The 19,456-nt window shown below is 31.4% G+C and overlaps 4 protein-coding genes and 1 long non-coding RNA gene across 6 annotated transcripts; 3 read left to right on the top strand and 2 right to left on the bottom strand.

The window, feature by feature from the left end:
- Positions 1-8: 8 nt before the first annotated feature.
- Positions 9-2,393, top strand: Nha1 (Na[+]/H[+] hydrogen antiporter 1). Of its 2 annotated transcripts, none has more exons than XM_040711501.2 (5): positions 9-127; positions 453-994; positions 1,051-1,364; positions 1,420-1,743; positions 1,814-2,393. In XM_040711501.2, the coding sequence occupies exons 2-5, from the start codon at positions 508-510 to the stop codon at positions 2,189-2,191; spliced, it is 1,503 nt and encodes a 500-aa protein (XP_040567435.1). In that variant the 5' UTR covers positions 9-127; positions 453-507; the 3' UTR covers positions 2,192-2,393. The 2 variants fall into 2 exon arrangements, with proteins under 2 accessions (XP_040567435.1, XP_040567434.1); XM_040711500.2 differs by lacking the exon at positions 9-127 and adding an exon at positions 183-318.
- Positions 2,394-2,836: 443 nt separating this feature from the next.
- Positions 2,837-4,251, bottom strand: Rab7 (RAS oncogene family member Rab7). The gene is made up of 3 exons (XM_040711509.1): positions 4,036-4,251; positions 3,698-3,949; positions 2,837-3,400 (listed from the first exon to the last, which is right to left on the bottom strand). The coding sequence occupies exons 1-3, from the start codon at positions 4,180-4,182 to the stop codon at positions 3,182-3,184; spliced, it is 618 nt and encodes a 205-aa protein (XP_040567443.1). The 5' UTR covers positions 4,183-4,251; the 3' UTR covers positions 2,837-3,181.
- A 1,753-nt stretch (positions 4,252-6,004) lies between these two features.
- LOC121117175 (uncharacterized) lies at positions 6,005-7,146 on the bottom strand. Its single transcript, XM_040711510.2, has 4 exons — positions 6,992-7,146; positions 6,825-6,915; positions 6,622-6,758; positions 6,005-6,277 (listed from the first exon to the last, which is right to left on the bottom strand). Exons 1-4 carry the CDS (start codon positions 7,095-7,097, stop codon positions 6,051-6,053), a joined length of 561 nt encoding a protein of 186 aa, XP_040567444.1. The 5' UTR covers positions 7,098-7,146; the 3' UTR covers positions 6,005-6,050.
- Positions 7,147-7,188: 42 nt separating this feature from the next.
- On the top strand, positions 7,189-8,711 carry LOC121117176 (uncharacterized). The gene is made up of 3 exons (XR_011780009.1): positions 7,189-7,329; positions 8,094-8,237; positions 8,302-8,711. It is a non-coding gene; the product is annotated as an uncharacterized lncRNA (long non-coding RNA).
- A 2,092-nt stretch (positions 8,712-10,803) lies between these two features.
- Positions 10,804-19,245, top strand: LOC121117178 (liprin-alpha-2-like). The gene is given in 16 exon segments (XM_071888290.1): positions 10,804-11,235; positions 11,603-11,944; positions 12,007-12,588; positions 12,652-12,808; positions 12,862-12,950; positions 12,952-12,984; positions 13,061-13,173; positions 13,308-13,601; positions 13,669-14,011; positions 14,068-14,204; positions 17,026-17,274; positions 17,360-17,459; positions 17,504-17,861; positions 17,930-18,207; positions 18,266-18,382; positions 18,453-19,245. Coding segments are annotated over 16 exon segments (3,543 nt in total). The 5' UTR covers positions 10,804-10,986; the 3' UTR covers positions 18,555-19,245.
- Positions 19,246-19,456: the final 211 nt, after the last annotated feature.

Genomic DNA, 19,456 nt, shown 5'->3' with positions numbered 1-19,456 from the left:
TACTTTCTTCTCGTCGATCCTAATTTTAAAGCCGATGATTTATGGTACCTAAAGTACCTTTATACAAACTAATATCCAAGAAATTTCTATCCATGCTTGAAAATTTGCAACTTTAATTACATAAATTGTAAGCTATATTACATTATTGCTCTAAAGTAGACATTGCAGGTGATAGATTCGCTGAAAAGGTATACCTGGTCAACACCAACATGTTATGTTATTCAAGCATTCTTATCAATTATTATAATACAATATAGGATAAGCTCCTCAATGAAACATGTTTGACTTTAGTTAAGGCTTTCGTGTTGTATAGAATTGGTACGGATGAACAGTTTATTATTTTTAGCGCTTTCTCTTCTGTACTGATATATATAAGTGAAAGATGATAGTTTTCTAACATATAATAATGTTCAACAAAAAATATAGCTTTATCTTATATTTTATTTCGGTAGATTTGAATCAGATCTGAGAATGTAAGGAGTACTTATTTGGATTGTTGACGACAAAATGAATTGTTTCTCCTCAAGCCTAAATCTAAAGCTCCAGAATTTCTTTGGAAATTTCCTTTTGTCTCACCAAGAGGATGAACTCAAGGATGAAGATTCCATTTGGAAAAAAATTAAATTTGCATTACTCTGTCCTCCTCATGGCCATATTGGTAAATGGTTGAGTATTATATTAGTAATTCTGGCAGTGTATGGAGGATTACTTGCTCTCATCGGACAGCATGCTGCAGCTCCTCATGGAATCTTATTTCAATTATTTGTCCTTGTCATTGTGGGTGTTTTAATGGGAAAAGTAATGGAATTGATTCGACTTCCTCCTCTTCTAGGAATGATTGTAACCGGTATTTTTTTTGAAAATCTAAATTTGCTTGAAAAAGATGAAAATGTTTGGCCTCAAACCTCCTCAAAATTGAGAAGTCTTGCCCTTGTTATAATTCTTTTAAAGGCTGGTCTTGGGTTGGATCCTAAAGCACTTAAAAAGCTTAGTGGTATGCTAATTTATCATAGTATTGAGTAAAGATGTTTTTCTCATCATCATTTTCAGGGATTGTGTTTAGATTAGCTTTTATTCCATGCTGTATCGAGACATTATTTGTGGGTATAGCTGGCTATCTAATTGTGGGATTACCGTGGACGTGGTCCTTCCTCCTAGGTTTCGTTCTTTCGGCTGTGTCACCTGCAGTAGTGGTCCCTTCTATGCTTGACTTACAAGCTAGAGGGTATGGAGTAGAAAAAGGTATACCTACTCTTGTTATTGCAGCAGCATCCATAGATGATGTACTTGCTATTTCCGGATTTACACTTTGTACCGCAATTATCTTTAAACCTTCATCAAACATCCAGAATATTATCCTACAGGTACCACTTGCTACTATGTTATATGGATCATAATTAACTAGTTCTTTACTTTTAGGTGCCTTTAGAGGTTTTTATTGGAATATTGGCCGGCTTGATATGGGGTATAATTTGCATTTTTATTCCATCAAAAGACGATGATAATGTTAAAGGATTTCGATCTTGCATTCTTCTTGGAGGTTCAATCATGAGTCATTTTGGATGCCAGTATTACGAAGTTCCAGGAGCTGGGCCTATCAGTATTCTCATTATGGGTTTTATTTCTGGTCTTGGTTGGACACAATATGGATGGAAAACCAATAATTATGTCGTACAACTTCTATCCAAACTATGGATGTTATTTCAACCTTTGCTTTTTGTTCTCATCGGTACAGAAATTAAAGTAAGGTCTGATGTACTTTATTGCTATCAGAGTACATCAATCTAATTTATGATTTTTTTAAATTGTCCAGATTTACGCATTGGATATCGCCATATTAGGTCAATGTGCCGCTGTTTTCTTGATTGGTATGTCTGTACGTTTAATTGCTTCATATTTAGCCACTTTCAGTAAGGAAATTACCTTGAAAGAGAGGATATTTATATCGCTCGCATGGCTTCCGAAGGCAACAGTGCAAGCTGCTGTTGGTGGCTGGGCACTTGATTTTGTCAAATCGAAGACTGACTTGCCAGATTGGTCAACTAAATTAAACTATGCTACAATAGTACTCAATACAGCAGTCCTTGTAATTCTTGTAACAGCTCCCTTGGGAGCAATTGCTATTTCTATTACGGGTCCAAAATTATTAAAAAAGACTGTCACAGAGAGTTCATTGGAGACTCCGGGCTAAATTTACAGGACTAATTTGATGGTTATTGATGAGATTTTTTTAGTTTGGAAGCGATAGTTTATACTAGGTATTGTATGTATATCATTCAAGGAATATATTTACTGAGTAAATGAGACGAGAATGATAATTATTAATATTTTATTTTAATTGTTTACTTATGTTAAGAGATCAAGAAAAATAGATGCGCTTATTATATACTTTATTTAAGTCAGTACTTCATGGTTTCTCCTATTTCATCGCCCCTTTAAGTTGATTTTACTTAATTATGTAATAATTTAAATAGAACATACTAGAGCTGGGATATATATATATATAAAATATGGACTGGGGATATCCTAATAAATCGCCGCTGTTGCAATTATAAAAACAATCCTGAATGTCATTTTTGCTATTCAGATCTAAAAAAACTAAATTGAATTAATTAAATCCCTCTTAAAACTACTAACATTTAATTTTCCTTTTTTTGAGCTTCAAATTGTGAAAATTCCATGTGATGGCACCACTATGATGTAGGTAACTTAATTCCGGTTATTATGTAAGAAAATTATAACAACCCTCTCAATAACATGTGTTCCTTAAATAACATTACGATTTCATAATTGCATCTGAGGGACTGAAATGGATAAGGATACAAATATTCAGGAGTAGTATAAAATACATATATAGATATATTTCAGAGTAATGATAGACTTCGGAGAAAAAAAAAGATATTTTGTTGTTACATATGCTGGCATTAAAAACGATATTAACATCACATATTTTCAGAATATAATTTTTCAACGCTTAAAAACTGTTTTTTTTAAAATAAATTTATTATATATATATATATTGAATAAAGAAAACAAAAAAAAAATCGACTGAATTTGAGACAAGTTATGGATGCCTGGTATTAAAAATTGAAAAAAAAATAAAAAGTAATTATTATTCTATTTTATAAAGTTATTGAATGTTTGTTTTTTTAAAGACGGTGAAAAGTATAATGAAGGTACTTCAGCAAGCACATGAACTCCTTTCTTCGTCAACAGAATTAGTTAGTCGAATTTGTTCCGGGAAATGATCGAGAAAGTTATCTTCAGTATCTTGGGCGAGAGCATTCTTTGCGATGGTTAAGAATGCTTGTTCAACGTTGATAGCTTCCTTTGCCGATGTCTCAAAATAAGGTACTTCATTTTTGCTGTGACACCATTGTTGAGCACGTTTGCTTGATACCTAATGTAAGATATGGATAATATGGGGAAAAATTATTAAAGAACTCTTAAAATAATCTGGACTTTAATATAGTGGCATTGTGATCTGATAAATAATTCCCAACTTTTACAAAGATACAAACAAACAAAAACTTTTATGAGATAGATTCGAACAAAGAAGCGTGAGTAATGGAAGAAAAATGTCTAATTTGATTTGACTGTAATTTGGATAAAGAAAGATATTTTAAAGGGATGTGAATCATGTGATTTTTGGGTTCTAATCCACGGATAATGTCTTTTTTCAGTTTGAGTAACTTACAGCCCGATTTTCTAAATCCACTTTGTTCCCTAAAACAACAAAAGGGAAATTGTCTAGGTCTGAAGGGGAAGCCTGAATGAGAAACTCATCCCTCCAACTTTCCAGAGATTGGAAGGTATTGGCGTCTGTGACATCGTAGCACAATACACAACAGTCAGCTCCACGATAAAAAGCAACACCAAGGGATTGGAATCGCTCTTGTCCAGCTGTGTCCCAGATTTGCATCGTAACGAGTTGATCATCTACCATGACCTATTTAAATAAATAATGCATGATTAAGAATAAGAAATTAGTTTGAAATAAGTTAATACAAAATAAACATCAATGACAATATCTACCTCTTTGGTCAGAAAATCCGCTCCAATTGTCGCTTTATATTGATTTGAAAATTTTTTATTGACATACTGATTCATAAGAGAGGTCTTCCCAACTCCAGAGTCCCCCAAAATGATGACTTTTAATAGAACCTTCTTACTGGATGTCATATTTTCTGTGATAGCTCAATTGCGTTGAATTTTTAGGATTACTCTTTTTATTGAACAATGACGGATGTACTAAATAAAAAGTATGTATAGAAACAAAGAGAAAAAGAAAGAGAGAGAGAGTAAAAAAATGATTAAAAGAAAAAGAGAGAGAGAGAGAGGAGTTTTCAGGGAAAAAACTCTAAAGGGGAGGTACGTACTTGGACCACGGTACAACTGAAGCAGAGAAAAGTAAAAAGGAGGAGGTGGAATGTGGATCCCCAGTCGTCACTCTTCAGTCACCAAAAGGTTGCTAAATTACAAATATGTACGTACGTACGTGCTTATTAATTCTATTATGATAACAATAATAACGATAATTGTCATCGATATTATTATTTCACAACTAAATAATACGTCATTGGACTTCCAAAAACCGTCTATAGACAATCGCCATCAAATACAAAACATTTCTTATTACTATTAATTAGTTCGATTTTTACTGGAGCATCTGGTAAAGTAGAACTATGCCTTATTGCCCTATGAACCCTTTCCAATTGCCAGTATCATTTGTCGTTGAGTCTGTAGATCATTTTTTGGTAGAGTATTGGACAAATAGGCAAAGTAGAACTATCAGTTATGAAACCATATTCCACGAAAAACGATAAAAATAAGGGGCCAAAGGGTAATAAAGTATTGTTCTACTTTTCCCGATCCTCCATCAAAAGTCGACCTTATATTTATTACTTAAGTTATCATTATCACAAATCTCATTTCAGTCACAAATGTATAGCTACGCTTTTAATAAAATATACATTAAATTAATACCGTTGACTTAGTTAATGCTTACTATTTTAAATTATAGTAATTTAGGCCTATAAGTGGCATGAATCATTAATATTCAATATATACAATCTACACCAGAATTAATATTTCGTATATATGAAAAAAAAATGTATTGTTTTCTTTTCTTGCAAAGTATTGCTATTTTTCCCTGTATTAGTTATATAATTTTGGTATAAGTTTTGTGAATAATATTATGGAAAATAGTAAATACTATATAAGTTAATTATGAATATAATTTATAAGTATAAATATTAAATATTATCTGATTACTCGAGTTAAAATGATTTTCTCTTCATGTATTGAATAGTAATATATTCTTAAAATTGAGTCTATAATTAATGAGTTAAATTAAATTATTCCATATAAATGCAATTACCGAACAGAGTAAGCTCTCATGGAGCCATGAATTTGAACTTTTTAAGGATAATTAGTGACTCACTTTTTTTAATAGATCAGGATGTATAACAATGAATACATAATCATGTACTGATATGGCTATCAATGACCTAAAATTGTGGGAAGTCTGAGTATAAAATGATATTAAAGTAACTATTAGATAGTATGCATTCTAAGTAGTACTCTTTTAGTACTTACTGATAGCGTTAACCCGTTCGCTGCAGAAGATAATGTTAATGTTGTCTTCCGATTAACATTATATTTATTACCTAACTGGGGTCTGTTGAATGAAGTGGTCGTTTATTCAGTAGAATTGTGTTAATTTAATAAACCAGAAAATAAATTTTATTCTCTTTCAATATAAAAGACAAATATATTTGCTTTTGTCCCTATTTTTTTAATCATAAGGTTGACGAATATATTCGTTCTCCTTAGCAAAGGTGTGCATACATTTTAAAAATAAGGTAAACGACCAAACAATGGTCATCAATCATCATTAGTTCTTGCTCATTTAATAAACTATAGGATAATATTTTGATAAGTTTTCAGGAGATAAAAAGGTTATTAATTAATGAAAATAATTAGCTAGTTACAAGAAATGATATAAAATATAAAAAAAATACTTTGTTTATTTATTAAAGTAAAGCGTACTAGGAATTCAATGTTCTATAATTCAATATAACAATAAGCACAATGAGAAAGAGGCAGCTGGGACTCGGTTGATTGATAATAACTCCATGATTACAGCCATCATGAGAACAATAACATTCCTCCCAATATACACCGTTTGGCTGAACTCCCCAATTACAAACTCCTGTTACACCAGTATCTGAAACAGATACACAACGTCGAATGACTTGTCTCCATCTTCCATCCCCTAAAACCGTGTAATAGGTAAATAGTTAATGACCATACTTATACAATACTATGACTGAGATTAGATACAGTTGGAAACTATCTCTCTATTTCATTATTGCATCATGCTATTTAAAACAAAAACGTTTAAAACGTTTTAGCTCAATGCACACATAATAAGTATATTAACTATTGTCCATATCATAACTCATATTTTGCAGATTACCCTTCATTAAGTTCCCTCTAACTTTTCAAACGCAAATATGGGTAAATAATGGAAACTAAATTAATACTAAAAAATGAATGTTTGAGTCGACTTCTGAAAATAATAAAAAATGATTAAACTTCTAAAGTGGATTCACTTACATAAAAAACCCCTTGGCCCCTGCTTGACAATTTTAACACAGAATGTTCCAGGTGTATAGGATTCATCAGAATTGCATTCAACCGGAACATTACGTTCCTTTTCAAAAGGCCAGTACACTCCGCAATTATCTTCAACCCTTTGCAAAAAGGTAGAGGAAAAAAATGTGATTAGATAAATAAGTAGTCAGTCATGATATAATTACCTATTTTGACGATACTGATCGATGGACCATATACCCGTTGGCATTTTTTGATCTTCCGTTGAGCTACATTGATAGCATTTTATAGATTGAGCTAATGTATATAATATACAAATTCAATTAAAATTGGTGAGATAAAAAAATAGTATAAAATACCAGGATTTACTTACCAAATTCAAAGTAGTGAGTAAGGCATAGTGTTAAGCAAATTAATTTCTTCATTATCGTATTATTTATATAATAATATATTATTGACACAGGTACAAATGTGTTCATTCAACAAAAATAGGCGCCCTGCTTGCATCCAGGTATGTATGAGTATGACGGAATAAAAAAGTAATATTCGCTCATTTTCAATCAAGCTAACATTAGTTTCACAATATCTTATCACAAATCAAGTCGAATATATTACTTAGAAATAACGTTGTCTCCTTAAAATATCCTCCATTTTCATACATTATGAGATCTCAAATATTTTTAATCACAATTTTTACCATAGTTTCTACAGGTAATAAATCATTTTATCCTAATTACTTTGAAAAAATTCAAGTTTTTCTTATTATAATATGAAAGTTGCATGATTTACCCATTTTAAATTATGTACACTCCACTTGTAAAGGGATCATTTATGAATCATATATTTAATTTTTCTTTGTATTTTGATATAACTCACTAGTGAATTGATCAAATTTGATGTTAATAATTTTAATTATAACTAGATATTAGAAAAAGTCAATATTTTGCATGTCCAAGTAGATTATGATGCCTTAGATGACAAGTATAAGTCCAAAGACTTTTTTTTTTTTTTTTTTTTTTTTTTGAGTAAAATTTTAGTCTTCAAATTTTGAAGAAACATTGTCTGAAATTGGAGTTATTTCCAACTTCTGTATAAATTATGACGACTTTGATTATTTCAATTTTATTTATCTAGAATTCAATTGTCAAGAGTACTTAGAAAAATACCCCTAATTTTTTGTGACATATAATATGTTAATCGTTATTTTTTTTATTCTGTCAAAAAGTGTAACAAATATTATCTCAAATACAACTCAAGAATCAAATCTTTAGCCCTAATGTCCAAAAGAGTACAGAAAAGTATCAAGATTTAAGTGAATTCAAGGCTTTCTCTAATTGGGTCAAAAAAAAAAAAAAGTTTACAAAATTTGGACTCGAGTCCAAGTACCAACCTCTAATAATTGCCATTATTCATACATAAAATTAATTAGTTTTATATTATGCAAAAAATTTATCGATCTGAAATATCAATTGCAGGGTCATGTTTAAGATGTTTTAGCTGTCGCTCGGATGATCAGGTTTATTGTGGTGATCCATTTTATGCAGGCAACATTCCAGTTGAAGAATGTGCAAATATGCACACATTCGAAACATATTTATGCTATAAGGCACAGAATTATGGTGAGTCTTGATTGGAATGCGGAGCTTATCCAGCAAATTCCTACAAAATATTTATCTTTTTCAGTTGGAGGACAATATATGACCATTCGTGGATGTGCTCCATTTGATAGTGAGATTTTTGATCCTAATATTCAAAGAGACATGGCAGGATCATACTGGGAATCGTATAGCTCTGGGAAAGTTTTGTCTTTTTGTGATACAGATAACTGCAACGGAGCTGAAAGTGTGACTAAGACATCTGTAACTTTTTCAATAGTTACTATTTTAATTACACTCTTTTTTTGTTTGACCCTTCCATTTTGGACAGTCTGAATTACCTTTTATTCAAGTCATCATCTTTAATTGCATCAATTTTTTCTATGTTAGAACCCATGATAATTTTACACAATTTTAAATAGTTTAATAAATATAAATTGACTATATTTTATACTACATATAAATACGTAATAAATATGTTATTTCAATAGATCAAAAGGAATTATAGTATCAGTTCATACTTGTTAATTAGAATAATCAATGTTGTAATTAAATAACAAATTTTAAGACGAAGAAATTGTAAATTGTACAATTTTCTTTTATAAGTTGCAACTTGTACAGACTTCGCAACTTGTACACAACACATATACTAATCACACGGTTAAGTAAGGTATTCCACAAAGTCTCAATCATAGCAATCTCCCTCCCCCAAATACCCTTACTTTTGGCTCTTGTAGCCTTAGTATTATTATTATGAATTTAAAAAATATATATATCTTGTTATAATAAACTTCAAATAACATTGCAACATATTATCAATTCGAAATTTGCGAAGAAAATTGGAAAACACATTATGCTCTAATTTTGCAGAAAAAATAGTTATTAGCATTTATTACCATTGTAAAGAACCTACCAAAAAAAATTCCGTACTTGCAAAAACAAAAAAAGTTATGGAATATAATATTGTAGAAAAAATAACACTCGATAACTTGTTCATTTTTGCAAATATTGCAAAAAATATTAAATAAAATGGATCGTTTTGTGGTATTTTTTCTTAGAAAAATGAAAATTGACGTATGATGAAAAAAAAAAGAGACAAAAAATTATAAAAATTAAAAAAAAAAGGAAAAAATATTCAGAAAATGACAGATATTTCAGTTAAACATCAATTTGAAAGTGTCAAATTTATACGCAAATGAATTTCCAGACAAATTTCTACAAATTTTATTTACGAATCCAATATTTCATGTGAAGTTCAATTTTTATGCCTGAAAAAAACATAATTTCAATTTTCACCGATTTATTTTTTTTGCCCATAACTTTTTTGATTTTCAATAAATTTAGAAACCGTTTTTATTCATATAGTTGTTTTTCGAGATGACAGTCACTTTTTGATTTATAACTCAACCCCCTATCTAATCTCCAAAAAACGGTTTTGTGTTTTGGTTATTGCATAAGCCCTTCTGATATGGCAAAAAAAAAAAAAAAAAAAGAAGATCGGCAGCCCAAAGAAATACCCACAAACTCTATTTTATATACATAAAGAAGATGATGATTGATGATTTATTAAAAGAATAGAATACATCAGGGCTACTCAACTATTTTGGGCAAATGTCCATTTAGACAAGTTCTAATGTGTAAAAAGTTCCGCAAGGATCTTCATTTGATATAACTATATTTTATACTTTTAGGGTTCATTTTCTTATCATTTTGTAATGCTTAGAAGATCTGGGTTCGGACTGCCAGTTAAGTAAAAGTTTAACAAGGCTCAAATTAAACAACATCTGACAAGAACTAGGCCAAAACGTCTATAAATTTCAGCAAGGAGTAATATGAAGCATGTCATCTTTGCACTTCCAAACAGAAAGGGTAAACGATCATAGATTATAATTTATACCTTATAGTTATAGACTATAGTGTGGTATTTACAGTATTATGGCCCATGAGTAAATAATTGGTATTAGGTTGATACTATTAATATGGTACCGGAAATGTCAATTTTTAGAAATCACAAAATTAATTAGTGTAGGGACCAAATAACGGTACCTAAAGTTTAGTAATATTTATTAAATATATATAGATAGAGCGAAAATGGTTACGTAGGTAAGCGGTACTATCAAAATTCATTTTAACTATAGTAATAGTAGTATTAGTAGATATTAATCAAATGTAAAAAACAAATCCATGATTTGTAGAGCTCTGGCAGGAGTGGCTTATGGTTGGCTTGAGTGACGTCATACGATATCATGATGTCAAACACTATGAAAATGCCGATTGCTTTTCTCTGCTTCATAATAGAGTATCCTAAATTGGCAAAGTGGGCTTGAATGACTGAAAAATATCAAGGTAGGGATTGAGGAAATGAAGATCATAGTAGATAATTATTTAGACATGTGAAAGAGTGTATACTATATGCTAATGCAGTGATGATGAGAGTGAAAATGGAATGCAATCCTTATGAAAAGAGGGGATGAATGAGGACTGAAGTTGTCTGAGAAGTCAGCTGAAGTGTGGAAGAGAGGGACTCAAGGGTCTTTAGTTCTTGAAAAAGGGTTGAGGGGAAAAGAGGGAAGAAAAAGAGAAGGAGAGAGAGAGAGAGAGAGAGAAGGAAAGAAAGAAAAAAGAAGCTGAGCTAGAAATTAGAATCATAGAATCAGGGATTTGCTCTGACTATTCCAGCTTAGAATAATTTGGAAATGAGGAAAAGTGGAGATTGTTGATAATCCGATCCAGGGTTTGGATATAGGAAAGTGAAATAGGAGAAGAATCAAGGATGTGGAATATGATGTGTGACGTGATGCCCACCATATCGGAGGATTCCATCTCTCAGCGCTCTTCTCAGTTTGCTGGAGATGAGGCCAACTTTGAGCAACTCATGGTTTCCATGCTGGACGAAAGGGACAAACTCGTGGAGTCCCTTAAAACCGAGCAAGATAAATCCAGTGAATTGGAAATGAAAGCCAAAGATCTGGAAAAAGAGAGAGATTCTCTTGAAAGGCAAATGAATCAATCCTTGCCACAGGTGCATTAGCTCATCCTTTGATGATTCAATAGTCTCTCAGTCAATTTAGAATCCATTATTCTTTAATACCTCCTTATTAAATGTCTCATGAAATTCAATGCAATACTTCCTTAACAAATTAATTAGATAACTTAATTTATTTCTTAAGTCTTTATTAAAAATTTACTTTTACAACTTTTTTAAATAGAATTTCCATTTTTTTAACCATCGTGTGTGTAGGTGTACCATGAAATGTTATAAAAAGAAGAAGGTTGCACTTTGCTTATGTAATAGTCCTAATATTAAGTAATGTGGAAGATATTAGTCATCCCAGTTCATGTACATTTTTGTGTTATATACACTGTCTAACTTAGAATTTCATGTATAGGAATTTGCTGCTCTGACGAAGGAATTAAATCAAGCTCGAGAGAATGTCTTGGAAAAAGAAGAAGAAATATCAGAGCTCAAGGCGGAAAGAAATAATACTCGTTTGTTATTAGAACATTTAGAATGTTTGGTCTCACGGCACGAAAGAGCCTTGCGAATGACTGTAGTTAAAAGACAAGCAGCGTCACAATCAGGTGTTTCTTCTGAAGTTGAGGTTCTCAAAGCTCTTAAATCTCTTTTTGAACACCACAAAGCACTTGATGAAAAAGTTAGAGAAAGATTACGTGTGTCACTGGAGAAAAATTCAACTCTGGAAGAAGAACTTGATCGTGCCAAAGATGAGGTTGGTATAAAAGTTATATACATTTATAATGAATATCATTATTATCGTCTTCTAAATTTCAGCTTCAAAAAGTAAAAAGCGGTATCGTTGAAAAACCAAACTCAGAAGATAATGTTGATGGTTCAACCGAATCTAACGGTACGGATGGGAGCCATTCTACAATTATTAAGATATCTTCTTCAAGTGTGGATCCAGAAGTAATCGAGTTAAGGAAGCAAATCGAAAAACAGTCAGCAGATCTTGGAAATGCTCATAGAAATTTATCCGATCTCAGATCTCAAAAAGCCGAACTAGAGGAGAAACTAATGCAGCTAACTAAGGATTTACATTCGAATCAAGAACTCTGTAAAAGGTTAGAAATTGATTTTAATGAAAATTGTGCCCAGAAAGAAGATCAAGAAGAACGAATTTCTACACTTGAAAAACGGTATCTCAATAGCCAACGAGAAGCAACCACTTTAAGAGATTCAAATGAAAAACTTCAGCAAGAGCTGAAAAATAAAGAAGACCAGGCATTGTTATGTCAAGAAAAAATTAAGGCTATCACGGAAAAACTGGACATATCAGAACAGAAATTAATGGAGTTTGCTTCTATGCCAGATATTGAAGAACAACTTCGTGATAGAATGGAGGCACTGATGCAGGTAAAGTATTGTGTTATGATTCAGTTTAAAAGTTCACAAAGTGTATTGATTTTCTTTATAAAGGCTCAAGAAAGACAAGGAACAGTTGAAGATCGTTGTCAGAGATTGGAAATGGAATTAGAAGAAAAGAGTGCAGATTTACAAAAATTATCTCAAAGGTTAAAAATGAACGAAGAGCATAACCAAAGATTATCGTCAACTGTTGATAAACTTCTTTCTGGTAACTTGAAACCTATTAATCATAACAGACTGTTGTTAATTTTTATTCTTTAGAATCCAATGAACGACTACAAGTTCATCTAAAGGAGAGAATGCATGCATTGGAAGAGAAAAACCATTTGAGTAATGAGCTTGAAAGACTAAAGAAAAAAATTAGAAGAGACAAGATGTAATAAGGTAAGTGTTTTTTTGTTTTGTTTTTTTGACCTAATAAATATCCAAGTTTTTAATGTAATTATCATCAATATTTAAGGATGAAATACTCAAGGAATTACAAAAATCCAGGTTGGAAATTGAGAGCATTAAAAGGCAAATGCTCCAACAAGAGATTCATTTTAATATCAAACAAACTGAGGCCTTAACAAGGTAAATATTAAGTTTGAAATCCTATTAATTATTCTATTATATAGCTGTTTTCGTTTTTTATCATATTTTCAAATTGTAATCAATAAGTTTGTTATTTTAATATATGTTTTTGTTTTTTTTTTAAATTTTATCAGAAATTTGTCGCCTAGTGGGAATGAGATGTATGCCGAATTAACTAAAAATATATCCAATTCTCAAAGAACTAGAGTAAATAATGATACTCAAGGGGGCTCATCCTCGACCAATAGTGATTCACAATCCCAGCAAAAAAAATGGCAACATATTAATAATAGAGAAATTGATAATGTTGATTTTGAAGACAATGAAAGCATCTTTACTGAGGTCATGTCACCTTCTGGACATACAGATGCACAAACACTCGCTTGCATGCTTCAAGAACAATTAGATGCAATAAATAATGAGATAAGGTATACTATTTGGAGATATTATCTGTATTGCTTTTATTATAACCTTCTTTTCTGTATACAACAACAGATTAATTCAAGAAGAGAAACAATCAACTGAGCAAAGAGCAGAAGAACTTGAATCTAGGGTTGGTAGTATTGAGCACATGAACCTTGCATTACAGCATACGAATACTCCTGGCTCTACTCTTCAAGGTCATCAATCTTACTCTATTTCATCTAGTACAACACAATCAACCACGAATGTTACTGTTCCTCCTCAACCACCACCACGGACTAGTCGTAGTAGTGCTGCTATTAACATTGCATCTTCTACAGTATCAACTCCTCTTAGTTTTGACACGCAAGGCTCTCCTCCTACAAGTGGTACATCAACTCCCAAAGAGTCTCAATATTCTCAAAAATATCATACAGTAAGTTCTAATGTTATACTTAAAGGACAATTATGTCATATTCTCTATTATTATAGCTTCATTTGTCAGCCCCAAGTCAAGAAATCAATAGAGAAGAAGCAGAAAGCCAACGGCGTATTATGGATGGTAGTCCTCCGACTCCGAGGTCTTTGAGACTTCTTCAACTATCAGCGTCTCAAGAAGAATTGAGAAGGTAATTTTTATATGAATTTTTGGGATACATATTGTCATGTTCAAAAAATTTCATTGGGGCCTCATACCTCTAAGCTCAACTGTTTTCAAGTTTATTTTTTGGATTAGAAATCGTATTAATATACTTTTTTAATTTATATAACTGGTTCAAATACATTGTTCTATTAGTTCCTTCTACTGAAAAAGAAAAATTATTAGCTTTTAAATAGAAAGTGCTGCGTTCAAAATTATTCTTACTCGGCCCTTTTCAAAAGTTTGTAGTTAGTAAAATTTTCAAATATAACAGATAAGTTTATGAATACATATTTTATGATAAATCTATTTAGGAAGTATTTTTTCATACAAAATAGAACAGTTTAATCTATATACAAGATAATATCCAATATATATATATTTTTTAAACATGTTACTTTGTATGACAAGAACATGCGTATTCTATGTAATTTTTTTGGAAAATCATATTACGGTATGGCTAAGTAACACATTTTTTTCCGGAGAGATAACATTTTTTATCCAAAAAGGGAAGTACTCTACTACATAGTTAATTGAAGTTACTATTTTTCATATTACACCACTTGATTACTGTAGTTATTGGTTATCCGTCTATTGCATATCTATATTAGCATTTTTGACCATTTACGTTTAACGATGACAACGGAACCCTTTATATTAGAGGGGTTCCATAGTGTCACTTTAGCCTTATGATCCCTATACTTATCAATTTGTTTTACGTAAGGACTGCGTAATGTTAGTTTGATCATCCTCTAACCATTCTATTAATACATATCTTTTTTGTTGTATAATTGAAGGTTTAATATATTCCCCTAAAAATAGTGCATCTGCACAATACCTCATGTTTTTTATATCAACAGTGTATTGATATTTATTAGTGTTGTCCCGTGAGCTGAATTTTACTGCATGAATATTTTAGAGTTTCTAAAAAAAAAATACTCGAAGAATTACATGCTTTACTCGTTACTTGTCTGAAAGCTCGATACTCACCCTTACGCTTAATATTTTTTAATGAAATATTTAAAATTATCATTTAAAAACTTGTGTAGTTCTTTAGAGAAATCAGTATTTTTAATTGAATATATTATATATGTACATATAAAAGGATCTTATAATAACAATAATACTAGTATAACAGAAGGACTATATTGCATTTAATAGAAGGACATTGTATACCATTTTGTGTGGTCATCATTACCTTATAATAAGGTACTGATGACCAACAAAATCCGGAAAAAACTGTAATAATATTACCGTAATATATTTAGTAGCGCGTTATATTAATCCGTTACTGCATAATGTAATATATTACAGTAACGCGTTACGCCCAACACTGCTTGTAACAAACATATTTTTAGTGGAGCCGATGTTTCTTAATATGAATGCATATTAATGATAATATAAAGAAAAAATGGACGGTTAAGTAATTCCAAACAATATCGAGTACTCCCGCTAGTCTTTAAAAAATCAAACAAAGATTATTTTTAAAACAAACTGGAATTATGAGTTCACATTTCAATCGATGGGAAAACATAAATTCTAAATTTCACAGATAAAGGGCGTCACAGTCTATAAAGATTTACATGTTATAATGGGATCGAAAAAGAAAAATAAGAGTTTTCCCAAGTTTTGACGAGTTCCGAGTAATATTCTGATGTTTATTGCCTAGAGCCTAGTTTTTTGTGTCTTTTTTTTATTTACTTCATAGACTCGAGTACCAATTTACAAGTTTTGCTCGTTGCACATCACTAATATTTATATATGAAATGTTACACTCTTTATAATGCCTTCTGACTCTATCTTGACACTTTCCTATAAAAGATAAATACATTATGCTCAAACAATAACTTGAAGGTAATGATTGCGTTAATTGATTTAGACAGTACATTATTATGACGTAAAATCTTTTTTTTTTTTAAATCATTTGATTCTACAGCAGAGTTGTAAAATATATTAATGATTCAAATGAGCTTTTTCTGACGCCGGCCAAGAGTGTTTTTGTACGTCTATATGGAGTAATATGTGGTAGCTCATGGAAGACTATATTTCTCCTTGTACTTTCTTTGAAGGGGGGGGGGGGGGATCATTATGAAGATAATAAATCACATTTTTATACTGCTCTATGTACTATAATTGTAAATTCTCAAAAAGTGAGGGGCCATTACAACCCTACCCTTACCCACTGTTGCATAACCTCTCAATATTTAGCATAATCCAAGTTTTGATTCCCCATATGCCTTAGAAGGCTTTGTTACTTTTCATAATTTTTGTTATATTTATATCCGATTCAGGTGTCAATTTTGGCTTTCAACCACGTATATACTTTTTAAATTGTAGAAAGTTTAAGTAATGCATTTGTCTGTTGTCACTGAGTCGGACTTAGGAGAGGCACTGATCTCCAGGCCTTTAAAATTTTTATGATTAAATATGTATTTCCTTTGAAATGTAGATATAAAATCCAAAAAATATATTTAGGTTAAAGATAGGTAGCAGCATTACATAAAAAAATGGTTGATGCTATGCATAACTGTTATAATCTCTGCATTCTTTAACTACCTACATATTATGTAGAAAGTTTATTCGCGCTCATCACGCAAATCTATTTTCTTTAACGGCCTAATATCTTGGTTTATTGTTTCGCTGGTATTTAAATCACATTCATTAGTAGCTATGTAATTATAATCTTTGAACGCGAGTCTCTCGTTTGTCAAAAGATATTTTGAAGCATGACTGGAAATAGTTTTCCTTAACATAGTTGTTCAAAGCTATGTATGTATATGTATGGAATAACTTGTTAAATATATTTTCAGGACTTCGATGGAGGATAGTTCTCATTCTACTCCATCACCGATGTCATCGGCAGCATCTAGTCAAGATTCCCTAAATCGAGGTCCTTACTTCGCTAATCAGTCAACTTTACCTATTACACATCAAGCCTCTTCAATGAAGAAGAAGGGTGTCAAATCAACACTAGGAAGAATTTTTGGTAAAAAGGATAAACAAATCAAGTCCTTAAAAATGCCTCTATCGATGGGAGGGGGGGGATTTACTGTTGAATAGTTCAAGCATACATAATTCTCTTACACACTCACCATCAGCAGCTGGAGGATTTAACCAACTATCGAATATAAGTGATGCAAGCAGTAATTGCGCTGACATATCAGTTTCTGATAGCATCCCTTTATTGGGACTCACTTCAGTATCAGCCAAAGGAGATTTTGATCGAAGGAAGAAAAAAGTATGTTGTTGAATATGATTTGTTTGTTTTACAAAATTTATGTCATTTTAATTTTTATGTACAGACATGAACTTCTTGATGAAGCAATGAAGGCTGGCACTCCTTTTGCACTCTGGAACGGACCTACTATAGTAGCTTGGCTCGAATTGTGGGTTGGAATGCCAGCATGGTACGTTGCTGCATGTAGGGCTAATGTTAAATCTGGCGCCATTATGTCTGCACTCTCTGATACGGAAATTCAAAGAGAAATCGGGATTTCTAATCCTTTGCATCGTCTTAAACTTAGACTTGCAATTCAAGAAATGGTATCTTTGACAAGTCCTTCTGCTCCGCAGACTTCTAGAACAACGTTGGCTTACGGTGACATGAACCATGAATGGATCGGTAATTACTGGCTGCTATCCTTAGGTATGAATACATTTTATATACATAATTCTTCCTTATTCCATTATTTGTCTCAATAATTTCTCAAATAGGCCTACCACAATATCGTACAACATTCATGGAGTGTCTTGTTGATGCAAGAATGCTTGATCATTTAACGAAGAAAGATCTCCGCACACAGTTGAAATTAGTTGATAGCTTCCATAGGACAAGCTTGCAGTATGGAATCAAGTGTCTTAAACTGGTTAACTTTGATCGTGATCAATTAGAAGAACGAAGACATAATGCTGATTTGCCTACAGAAACTAAAGATGTTCTCGTATGGTCTAATGAGCAAATTATACAATGGGTCTTGTCCATTGGCTTAAAGGTTTCTATGATTTTATTTATGATTGTGGAGTAAATAAATTACTCATTTTATATTTTAGGAATATGCCAATAATTTATTGGAGTCTGGAGTCCATGGTGCATTGATAGCTTTAGATGAAGGATTTGAACATAATAGTATGGCGTTAGCATTGCAAATCCCTACTCAGTGCACTCAGGTAATTTATTTATACGCATAAGGTATATAATAGAGATGGTAATAACTTAATTATTTCATTTTCATTTTAGGCACGGCAGTTATTAGAAACAGAATTTGCAAAAATGGTGCATAGTGGTACAAATCGTCGCTTGGATGAAGAAACTGCCACTACAAGGGTATCGCCTTCTTGAAGTGAATGTCACTACTAACTCCTGCAATTAGGAAAATTAATGAATATATGTATAATCTCAGTTCGGCTTGAAGTCAAATGCATTCAAAAGGCTGTGAAAGGACGTAATTTGCATTTTTGTCCATGTATTATAATTAATTACTTTTTTGGAGTATAGAAAGATTAACATGGTTATCGACATCCTCATCATCTCCATAAATTATAATATATGAAATATATAATATTATATATACCTATACTCCTTCTTAACTTCGGAATATCATTTATTGCTGAGCCAATAAAAATATACTCAAAGACTGTTGACTATCGCATATTGTTAAGAAATTTTTCTCGGAAGGATTTTTGAGGAAGATAGTTACGCATTTTCTTCGTCGAGGACTTCTTCCCATTTGCCCCTTCTATCATTATTTTTACCTTGCTTAGAAATAAGAATGGCAAAAGGAAATCAAAATTTTTAAAAGTTCCTCATTTATTTTATATTTTAATGAAATGTATTATTTTAACAAAACATTTATGCCATATATACCCTATATATTAAAAAAAAAATATATATATACATGTTAGAATCGAGTAAAAGAAAGATAAACTCAAGCAAAACAACAAAAAATATTATTCAATCATGTTTTTTTTCTAAGTTTTGTTTTATTTATTGAAAATATTATGTTTTTAACAATAAAATTAAATAATCGTTATTATGATATAGAACAGTTTTTTTACTCTGTCAGATTTGTCACACATTCTGCATAATGTGCCCTGGTACATGCGTTTATACGAAGGCACTCATTTGTGAGTCTGAAGCAGGGGTCTTTGAGACATGGAGAACCAACTTCAACATTTCTAATTAATGAGTGCGCCACTATCAACAATAATGTTAAAATACATACACAAACTCTAGGAATATGT

The sequence above is a fragment of the Lepeophtheirus salmonis genome, chromosome 5 (assembly GCF_016086655.4).
Source record: "Lepeophtheirus salmonis chromosome 5, UVic_Lsal_1.4, whole genome shotgun sequence".
NCBI lineage: Eukaryota > Metazoa > Arthropoda > Copepoda > Siphonostomatoida > Caligidae > Lepeophtheirus > Lepeophtheirus salmonis.
Note: the sequence above shows the minus strand (reverse complement) of the source record. Positions and strands in the feature narration are given on the sequence as shown.